This window comes from Herpailurus yagouaroundi, unplaced genomic scaffold (genome assembly GCF_014898765.1).
Source record: "Herpailurus yagouaroundi ecotype Mexico unplaced genomic scaffold, PumYag 186, whole genome shotgun sequence".
Lineage (NCBI taxonomy): Eukaryota > Metazoa > Chordata > Mammalia > Carnivora > Felidae > Herpailurus > Herpailurus yagouaroundi.
The window spans coordinates 48,762,324-48,771,081 of NW_024412417.1; the positions used below are offsets into that span (position 1 = coordinate 48,762,324).

At 62.9% G+C, this 8,758-nt stretch overlaps 3 protein-coding genes across 15 annotated transcripts in view; 1 reads left to right on the forward strand and 2 right to left on the reverse strand.

The window, feature by feature from the left end:
- Positions 1-289, reverse strand: part of CATSPERQ (catsper channel auxiliary subunit theta) — a 2,415-nt gene extending 2,126 nt beyond the window's left edge. For all 8 annotated transcript variants that reach the window (XM_040494761.1, XM_040494767.1, XM_040494768.1 and 5 more), the window contains exon 1: positions 25-289. In XM_040494761.1, the coding sequence (XP_040350695.1) occupies positions 25-208 (184 nt within the window). In that variant the 5' untranslated portion in view covers positions 209-289. The remainder of the gene's footprint in view (positions 1-24) is intronic.
- Positions 290-387: 98 nt separating this feature from the next.
- On the reverse strand, positions 388-3,499 carry FBXL6 (F-box and leucine rich repeat protein 6). Of its 3 annotated transcripts, XM_040494754.1 has the most exons (9): positions 3,042-3,497; positions 2,600-2,758; positions 2,371-2,434; positions 1,932-2,063; positions 1,750-1,857; positions 1,550-1,663; positions 1,250-1,481; positions 928-1,174; positions 388-639 (listed from the first exon to the last, which is right to left on the reverse strand). In XM_040494754.1, the coding sequence occupies exons 1-9, from the start codon at positions 3,446-3,448 to the stop codon at positions 489-491; spliced, it is 1,614 nt and encodes a 537-aa protein (XP_040350688.1). In that variant the 5' UTR covers positions 3,449-3,497; the 3' UTR covers positions 388-488. The 3 variants fall into 3 exon arrangements, with proteins under 3 accessions (XP_040350688.1, XP_040350689.1, XP_040350690.1); XM_040494755.1 differs by lacking the exon at positions 1,932-2,063 and having other exon boundaries at positions 3,042-3,498; XM_040494756.1 differs by lacking the exons at positions 1,750-1,857; positions 1,932-2,063 and having other exon boundaries at positions 3,042-3,499.
- A 92-nt stretch (positions 3,500-3,591) lies between these two features.
- Positions 3,592-6,358, forward strand: SLC52A2 (solute carrier family 52 member 2). 4 transcript variants are annotated; one of them, XM_040494757.1, is made up of 5 exons: positions 3,592-3,674; positions 4,386-4,576; positions 4,687-5,569; positions 5,665-5,788; positions 5,897-6,358. In XM_040494757.1, the coding sequence occupies exons 2-5, from the start codon at positions 4,447-4,449 to the stop codon at positions 6,107-6,109; spliced, it is 1,350 nt and encodes a 449-aa protein (XP_040350691.1). In that variant the 5' UTR covers positions 3,592-3,674; positions 4,386-4,446; the 3' UTR covers positions 6,110-6,358. The 4 variants fall into 4 exon arrangements, with proteins under 4 accessions (XP_040350691.1, XP_040350694.1, XP_040350692.1 ...); XM_040494760.1 differs by having other exon boundaries at positions 5,179-5,569; XM_040494758.1 differs by lacking the exon at positions 3,592-3,674 and adding an exon at positions 3,701-3,811.
- Positions 6,359-8,758: the final 2,400 nt, after the last annotated feature.

Consider the following 8,758-nt stretch of genomic DNA (forward strand, 5'->3'; position numbering starts at 1 on the left):
AGCAGCCCGGTTCACAATCCTCACCTGAAGGGAAGGTGGCTGGATGTCCCAGGCCTAAGCTGCAGAGATATCTGCAGGCAGGCGCCCCACACTGAACCCCATGGCTGAGTAGGGCCTCCCCCTTTCCACTGCCACTTCTGCCCAGGCAGAGCTTCAAGCACAACCACAGGCGCAAACACATCTCAGTGTCTCTGAGAACGGGACACATGCACCCAGTCCAAGACTCAAGCCCAGCAGTGAGTCAGCAAGGCACGAGCACACGCAGCCTCAGGAGCCCTGGCAGACCACCCCTCCCCCATGGCACAAGCTCTCCCCCAGCCCTAGCCCTGAATGGTTCCTCAGGCACAGTACCTGTCCTCTCAACCACACCCCAAGGACCACACAGAGTTCCGAAAAATGTTTTATTGTAACAAAACGTTCAAACATCGCCAACTGGAAAAGGGTGGAGGGCACCGCAGGCTGCCCGAGGGTCTGAGGTCTGGAACTGCCTAGCTGGAAGAAGGGGGGCTGGTGAGCAGCTGCTCCAGGCACCACTGGACTTCCTCCTGGCCTCGGTAGGCCCGCTTCAGGCCCCGGGGAAGGCAGCGGCAGGACTCCAGGTTGAGGTACAGCAGGCCTGGGCAGCTGCTGATCACAGAGCTGTGGGGCAGGGCAGGCCATGGGGAGTTGAGCCACTGGCTCCAAAAGACCCAGGCCCTGGCAGGGCTAGGCCCGGGTAAGGAGCCCTCTCTGCCCATGCCACAACTGGCTTTGCCACCCCCAGCCACTGAGGCCCAAGCCCAGTACCCCCTTGGCGTCCCTAAGGTCAATCCTGAGCAGGGGCTTGGTCCGTATGTGCTCCCCTTTTGGATCCCTGAAGCTTGCAAACCAGGCTTGTCAGGGAGGCAAGCTGTACTGATTGCAAGGACCGAGGGAGGGGAGGCTGACCTGACTGTGCTCGGTGTGACCCGGGTGCCCCTGAGGTTGAGCGAGCACAAGGCTGGGTGTGAGGCCCCAGGCGTGACTGAGAAGGCGGCCAAGGCCCGCTCCAGGTCCTTCTCGCTGAAGCCCTGGCCACTCAAGTCCAGTTCCCGCAGAGCGTGGCACCATTTCTGGGTCAACAGATGGCTGCCCTCTTTGGCTAGAGTCAGCCGGTCTGACGTGCCATAAAGACCCAGGTGAAGCTGCTCCAGGTCTGGAGGTGAAGAGCAGGCATGAGCTGTGGGGTGGGCAAGGGTACCCACACCCCTCCTGCCCAGAGAAAGCTGACCTTGACATGGCAGATCATGCAGGCCACCAGGTGTGATGCGGGCACAGCCGCGAAGATCCAGCAGGCGCAGGTTAGGGGAATCGTGGAGCAGGCGGCCCAGGGCTTCGTTGCTTACAAAGTTGCAGCTGGAGCCGGCGAGGCAGAGCTCCTCAAGACCGGGGAAGCCTGGGCCAGGAGTCACCACTCGCCCGGAAGGCTTGGGCAGCCACATCAAGTTCAGTAGCCGCAGCACCTGGAGCAAGGCCTAGGCTGCAGGTGGGGAGGGAGAGTGGCAGGTGGGAGAAGAGGGGTGTCAGGTACCTGCAAGTGGGGGCAGCCTTTCTGCAGGGCCTCGACAGGCAGCTGGAGAGGAGTGCTGTTGCGGTCGATGCCAGTGCTCACCTCCAGGACCCGGAGCTGGGGGCAGCAGCCGCCCTACAGAGGTGGAAGAGAACACAGGGTCAGCGGCCTGGCTGGCCTGGCGCAGCGTCTGGTTCTGCTCCTACCTGTCACCGACCTACCAGCAGCGCACCCAAGATGGCTGTCGTCTGGGAGCTGTAAGTCAGCCACAGCTTGCACATTCGGGGCCCTGCCTCCTCCAAGAAGCTCACCACGGCCGTAGACTCCACCTGGGAACCCAGCACATGGGTACCTGTCACCTCGGCCCAGGCTTCTTCAGGGCCCCTGGGGACATAGGGCTCACCATGGAGTGCTGTATATCCAGGCTGTGGAGCTGGGGGCAGGCTTTGGCTAGCATGACCAACGTGTCAGGGGTCACACCGTGGCAATCAGAAAGCTTGAGGAAGGTGAGCCGAGGACAGGACTCGCTAACCAGCTGGGGAAGACAGAGCACCGGCAGAGATTGGGGGAAGGCAAGCTGTGGTCCACAAAGGGAAGAAACCAGTGGCTGACATCAAACCCTCTTTGGTGACTCAACTATGATCTCCTTCCTGCCCATGCCAGGCCAACATGGGTGCTCCCACTTCTAACACCTCTCTACTGAAACAAACAACAGGAAATGAGAGCCGGGCAGGCCTCCCCACGGGGCAACATTGGGCTCCATGTGCCTGCCCCACTCCCTGGAAGTACTGGGCCACCCCAAAGTGTCATGACTGGTGCGTAGGGCAGTCCAGAGCTCTCACCTTCAACACAGGGTGTACCTGGGACTTCCAGTGGATGAGGGTCAGCCTCTGGAGCTGTGAAAACCTGGGCCGACAGCAGAGGCAGAGCTGCGTAGTATTCCCACGGTGCCCCTCTGTTGGCGTCCTCCCCACCCATCACTTTGGTATATGGAAACACGAAGGGGCTTGGGGCTTTGTACAAGCCACAGAGATGAAATGAGGACATAAAAGAAAAGAGGGAACGTCTCACCGATTGGGCATAAGCCATTCCAGAGAAGCGAGAAGCTTCTTCTCCGCCTTGGCTCCGCTCTTGGCGAGGCGGCCAGCCAACGGGGGCGACAGGGTCACGGTGTGCCAGAGCGCAGGCTGGGAGGCAGCTTCGTGCCAGCGGCGGCACACGCGTGCAGCCCTGGGAGAAAATCTCTGCTGAGGGGCTGGGCCTTTCCGGAGCCGCCGCTGTGGGGTTTTCTAAGAGGAGTAACCTGTCCCATTTTATTCTCACAACGCTGCAGACACCTCAGCACAAAGACAGGCCCTCGGGGCTCTAACTGGACCTCGTGAGAGACTGTGCTCTCTCGTCTGCGTGTGTGAACGCTCAGATGGCTTCGCCCTCGGCCCCCGCCTCAGCCACCCGCTCGGTGGCCAAGAGGTCAGCCTGAGCCATGCTGCTGCGCTCGATGGGCCTGGGGTACCTGCCGAGGAAGGGCATGGGCCCATCGGACGCCACCAGCAGCCCGAAAATCTGCAGCAAGATTTCCAGGGGGATGCGGTCGCCCCAGCCTGGGTCGGGCCCCTGCTGCGGCTCCGAAACCGGAGCAGGTCTGGGCCTAGCCTTGACCGCCGCGGCGCGGGATGCTGGGGGCACTGGCCGCTGAGTGCGGCGGGCTGCACGCCTCTGCACGCGAGTGCGGGCAGGCCCAGGGCCGGGCAGCACCAGGAGCATGCTGTCCGACTGCAGCAGATGGTAACCGGAGCCGCTCGGCGCCAGCCGGTCCCACCACCAGTCCTCCGCCGAGCGAGCCCGCACCCCGACCGGCCGTGCGCTCCGTACGCTGCGCGGGGGCCGCCGCCGAGCTCGCCGCGCCACCCCGGGAGCCATCGCTACCGGTCAAACTCCCGGACCGCCCCAGGGGAGCGGATGGGGCGGGGCCTGTGGCGGAACAGGCGAGGCCGCCGGGCGGAGGCGCAGCGTGCCCGCCTAAAGGCGGGGCCTGAGCCCCGGACCAATCCCCTCCGCGTCGGCTCAGCACTGACTTCCGGGGCGGGGCTTCCGGCGACAGGCCATGCCGGGGGCTGGCCCCCGCGGCTTCCTTGTCCCTCGCCCGGTAGGTTGGAGTTTCCGCTCCGTCCGGGCAGCGTTTCCCAGTCCCACCGGCTCTGGGTCGAGGCTGCGATCCTGGGCCGGAGGCAGCGCCCTCGTAGCGTGGCGAGACGACTGGCTGTCGGGTCGGGGAGCGCGCAGGTGCTGGATCAGGAGGCGCACGCACCCCTGCGCACGGGCCGGCTCCTCGCTGCCCCCCTGATGCAGAGAGGGGCGGCGCCGGGCCCGCCCCTCCCCGCCGCGCGGGTCTTGACTCCTGCGGTACTGGGTCTCGCTGAAGCGTCGGTCTCCCATATGGGCGCAGAAGCCGCGGAGGTGTGCGCGGCGCCTGATGGGTGTCTCTGTCCCGGAGTCGTGTCCGTTTTGGAGTGAGGGTGGTGGTGGCCTGGGCTACTCAGACCCGCAGATCGGGTCTTTCCTTCCCCATCTTCCTCTGGGGCCGTTGGCGCTTTGGGCAGGCTTTCTGCTTCTCTGCTCGCACACCTAGCCGTGCTATGTGGTATGTTTGGCCCGTCTCATCCTCAGCCCCCCACCCCCGGGCACCTTCCCGTTTTCCTGGTCTAGGCGGTCTGGTCCTCTTCAGAGTCCAGTTCTGCGTTTCTGGTCTGTGATCCCGAATACGGGTCTACTAAGTTTCAAGGTAGAAGAAGTCATGAGGTCCCAGAAGAACTGAAGCGTTGTGTTTGTTTGTGTTTTGTTTTTTGTTTGGACCTAGGTGGGGAAAGAGGAGCAGGCTGTGACCCTGTCTTGTTCGGAAGGACCCAGCCTCGGGCTGAATGGCGGCACCCCCGCTGGGCCGTCTGGTATTGACCCACCTGCTGGTGGCCCTCTTTGGCATGGGTTCTTGGGCTGCCATCAACGGGATCTGGGTGGAGCTGCCTGTGGTGGTAAAAGACCTTCCTGAGGGTGAGTGGGAGTGTGCAGGGAAGTGGGGGGACATGTGCCAGGTGAGGTGGATGGCAGCTGCTCTCTGTCCCTGAGCATCTAGCCCCTGACGTGATCTCCCTTCCCTGCAGGTTGGAGCCTCCCATCCTATCTCTCTGTGCTTGTAGCGCTGGGGAACCTGGGTCTGCTGGTGGTGACCCTGTGGAGACGGCTGGCCCCTGGCAAGAGCGAGCAGGCCCCCATCCAGGTGGTGCAGGCACTGAGCGTGGTGGGCACAGCCCTGCTGGCCCCGCTGTGGCACCACGTGGCCCCAGTGGCAGGGCAGCTCCACTCCGTGGCCTTCCTAACGCTGGCCTTGGTGCTGGCACTGGCCTGCTGTGCCTCTAACGTCACTTTCTTGCCCTTCCTGAGCCACCTCCCACCTCCCTTCTTGCGCTCCTTCTTCCTGGGTCAGGGCCTCAGCGCCCTGCTGCCCTGCGTGCTGGCCTTAGTGCAGGGTGTAGGCCACCTTGAATGTCTGCCAGCTCCCAACAGTGGCACCCTCTGGCTCCCCCACGACTTCCCGGAGCGCTTTCCTGCCAGCACCTTTTTCTGGATGCTGACCGCCCTTCTGGTCACTTCAGCTGCCGCCTTCCAGGGTCTTCTGCTGCTGTTGCCGTTGCCACCGTCTGTACCCACAGCAGGTCCAGAGTCTGACCTGCAGGTGAGAGCCCCCAGAGTGGAGGAGGAGGAGGACGAGGAGGAGGAAGAGGCCTTGCCACTGCGGGAGTCACCGAGCCAAGCAACAGGCGCCACTGCTAGCCCAGACCCTGAGGCCCACAGGCTGCTCCCTGTGCACAGAGCCTGCCTGCTGGGCCTGCTGGCCGTCACCAACGCACTGACCAATGGCGTGCTGCCTGCCGTGCAGAGTTTTTCCTGCTTGCCCTATGGGCGCCTGGCCTACCACTTGGCGGTGGTGCTGGGCAGTGCTGCCAACCCCCTCGCCTGCTTCCTGGCCATGGGCGTCCTGTGCAGGTACACGTGGATGCCCAGGCCGCTTAGGGTGGAGTTGAAGGATAGGGGCTGGGTCGTGGTGCAGCCAGCCCTGAGTTTCTGCTCCACCCCTGCAGGTCTCTGGCAGGGCTGGGAGGTCTCTCCATGCTGGGCATGCTCTTTGGGGCCTATCTGATGGCGCTGGCAATCCTGAGTCCTTGCCCACCCCTGGTGGGCACCTCCGCAGGAGTGGTCCTCGTGGTAAGTACGCTGGGACACTGAAGCAGAGAGGGTGGCAGTGGGGGAGGGGGTTTGCCTCAGAGCAGCGAGCATCTCTTGCTCAGCCTGCTGCCGTGTCCACCCTCCCAGGTGCTGTCTTGGGTGCTGTGTTTGGGCGTGTTCTCGTACGTGAAGGTGGCCGCCAGCTCCCTGCTGCATGGTGGCGGCCGGCCGGCGTTGCTGGCAGCTGGTGTGGCCATCCAGGTGGGCTCCCTGCTCGGCGCTGTCGCCATGTTCCCTCCCACCAGCATCTATCACGTGTTCCGCAGCGGGAAGGACTGTGTGGACCAGTGTGGTCCCTAAGCCTGAGCAGATGGGGACCTGACTTCGGGCTGGGATGCCACAATGCCCAAGCGCCCATGACCCAAGGAGGCCCTCTTCACACATGGGCACGCTCACGGACACCTGTACACTCCACAGCAGACACTGGCCAGGGTGGGGACCACAGAACAGGCCCAGAGCCAGGGCCCAGCTAGAGCTTCGGACTTGGCCCAGGCCTGGAGCCTGTGTGGGATTTGCACAATAAATCGTTTCGTGGGTCAGAGTAGTGAACTTGTGTAGCACCTTTCTCTGTGCAGACAGACCTCCACGGAGCTGGGGTGACTTGGACTGTCCATCGGGGCCGCGTCACCCCTGGCTGGTTGCTCTCCTAGATCCTGGGGTTGCGCCCTCTGAGCCCCAGACTCTTGCCCCCCCTCCCTCCATTGCTCTTTGGGAATTTCCTCAGAGAACAGGCTGTGGTGGTCAGAGGCAGTGTGGCACCCACCCGACGTCAGTTCATCCAGGATCTGCAGCTGCGTGGCGAGGCCTCTTCCCAGGAGGGCCACTGTTCAGCAAGCATGTCTGGGCTGTGTGCTGTGCTGGGCCAGCTGGGTGCGAGGGTCGGGCAGAATGGGCTGTCTTTTTGTGACCTGGCAATCGTAGTGTCTGTTCCTTTGCAGGAGCATCCTGCCAGGGGCTTCTCGCCAGGTGCAGGCACACAGGGGCTCAGTGAGTGGGGCTTCGAAGAGACTGGGGTGTGAGGCTTCAGCCAATCTTGGGATCCTTCCGGTCAGAAGCATCGCTCCTTTTCCCGAGCCGCAAGCCTTTCGTTTCTAGCTCCTTGTGTGATCAAACCTGTAAACATTCCAAACTCTTTATTCAGACAGACAGGCAGCAGCTACCTTTTTTCTGGGCTTCTGGTAAATGGCCCCTGCCCCTGAGCAGCCTACATCTGCCGCAGTGCTGGGACGATGGTCTGGGTCTGTGCTTGCCTCACGTCCACAGGGAGCAGAGCCGTAGCCCTTACCGCAGCCTGTGGCGGGCTGCGTCGATCTCCTGCACAGAGGGCTGCGGGGAAGCCAGGCAAGAGGGCTGCAAGGGTTCAGGAGAGGAAGCTGCAGTGAACAAGGGCCGGGGCTTCTGGCCCCTCCTCTTGGCTTCCTAGGCCATCAGGAAGCAGAGACCCATGGGGGACACAGGCTCCACAGGGGAGGCAGGACGCCTGAGCTGTGATCCGGCGTGACTGGTGTGGAATTGAGATCCCGTTCTCCCAGACAAGGGGTCTCATTTCTGCAGCAGGGAGCCCATAGCTGCAAGGACCTCACCTGATGACTGTGGGGGCTGGGAATAGCGGCTCCTGCTCCTGCTGACCCAGCCCCTTCCCACGATTGTTCTGGTTTCCGCATGCCCCTTCTAAACTTCAGAAGCTGCCTGTCCTTGACTTGGCCTGCATGTGGGCTTTTGAAGGCTCCTTATTCTCCCTCCCTTAGCAGCAGGACCAGCTGAGCAGGAAGGAGGGAAGGACCCCCAGGCCCTAACCACTGGAGCCTCTGGTCTGGAGTCACATCAAGTATTGGGTGGAGTCAGGCTCCCAAGTAGCTCAGACACAGCTCAGTGCTGAGGACGGGAGGCCACCTGCCAGGCCTTAGCCTCCTGGGATGCTGATGGCCTAGAAAAAAGGCAGGGGCAGGGGGGTTCATGTGGCTGTTTGCCTTTGGGAGTGGGGGCTGGCAGGTGGGGTGCGAGCTGCATAAGTGCCTTTGGTGGTTGTCAGTGGAGAGATTCTGAGGGAGGAGGATGAGGGCATGGGGGCTGGGGGTGGCAGGGGCGGGTAGCCACGCACCTCGGCACAGCCTCTGCCCTCAGACCCATTAGCACTCTCCCCGGCCCACCTTGGGACTGAAGCTTGTGGCGCTGCCTCCCAGTTCCGTCCTGCCCTCTCTTCCATCAGGAGATGATCAAAGGTATTTGCAAGAGCCTCCCGTCTGCCCACGTGTGCCTTTGTACTAGCTGTACCAGGCCAGAGGGCGACAAAGGAGGAAGGCTGTGTGGGACATGCACGGTCTCCTGGAGAGAGGGGCAGGTGGCCCTGAGCCTGAGGCCAGGGCTGGAGGTAGACAATTTGAGGAAGCCACTGCCCTTAGAAGCCTCAAGGGCCTTCCTGTTAGCGCCTCGTGGGAAGTAACTAGGGGAGGGAGATGCCGAAGAGCCAAGTTCTCGAGAGCTGCCACGGCACACTCTCCCTACTTGAAGCTGGTCGCCAGGGTGCCTGCCCACACCTCCAGCTGGACGGCAGGTAGCCAGCCACTCAGGCTCACAGCCCTGCCCAAAGTCTTTCTCAAACTCAGGGCTGGGGGAATTTGAAGGAGACCCAGAGGGGAGGCAGTGGCTGAGGCAGGACCTTTGGTGCCTGGCTGTCCCCAGAGGGCACTCCCTGGGCAGGAGCGAGGCCTGAGCCTCAGGGCCACTGTTGCCTGTGCCACCACCGGCAGCAGGCTCCTTGGTTCCTCAGAACCTGCCCCGTGCAGCCCCCTCTCCCAGGCGTGTGGCCACTGCACCTGAGACAGAGCTCGGGAGTGTCCAGATAGGCCTCACCTGGCTTTGGTGGGATGAGGAAAGGTAGAGCCTTCACTGTCCTCAGTCCTGCGGGGTCCCTAGGGAGGTGTGGGCTCCGATGCGGTTGGAGGCGTG

Coding starts and splice junctions, on each gene's coding strand:
- FBXL6 (XM_040494754.1), bottom strand. CDS start 3,448: ATGGCTCCCGGGGTGGCGCGGCGAGCTCGGCGGCGGCCCCCGCGCAGC. Junction 1,482..1,549: donor AAGGCTGCCCCCACTTGCAG/GTACCTGACACC, acceptor GCCTTGCTCCAG/GTGCTGCGGCTACTGAACTT. Junction 1,175..1,249: donor GCATGATCTGCCATGTCAAG/GTCAGCTTTCTC, acceptor CTTCACCTCCAG/ACCTGGAGCAGCTTCACCTG.
- SLC52A2 (XM_040494757.1), top strand. CDS start 4,447: ATGGCGGCACCCCCGCTGGGCCGTCTGGTATTGACCCACCTGCTGGTG. Junction 4,577..4,686: donor GGTAAAAGACCTTCCTGAGG/GTGAGTGGGAGT, acceptor CCTTCCCTGCAG/GTTGGAGCCTCCCATCCTAT. Junction 5,789..5,896: donor CCGCAGGAGTGGTCCTCGTG/GTAAGTACGCTG, acceptor CCACCCTCCCAG/GTGCTGTCTTGGGTGCTGTG.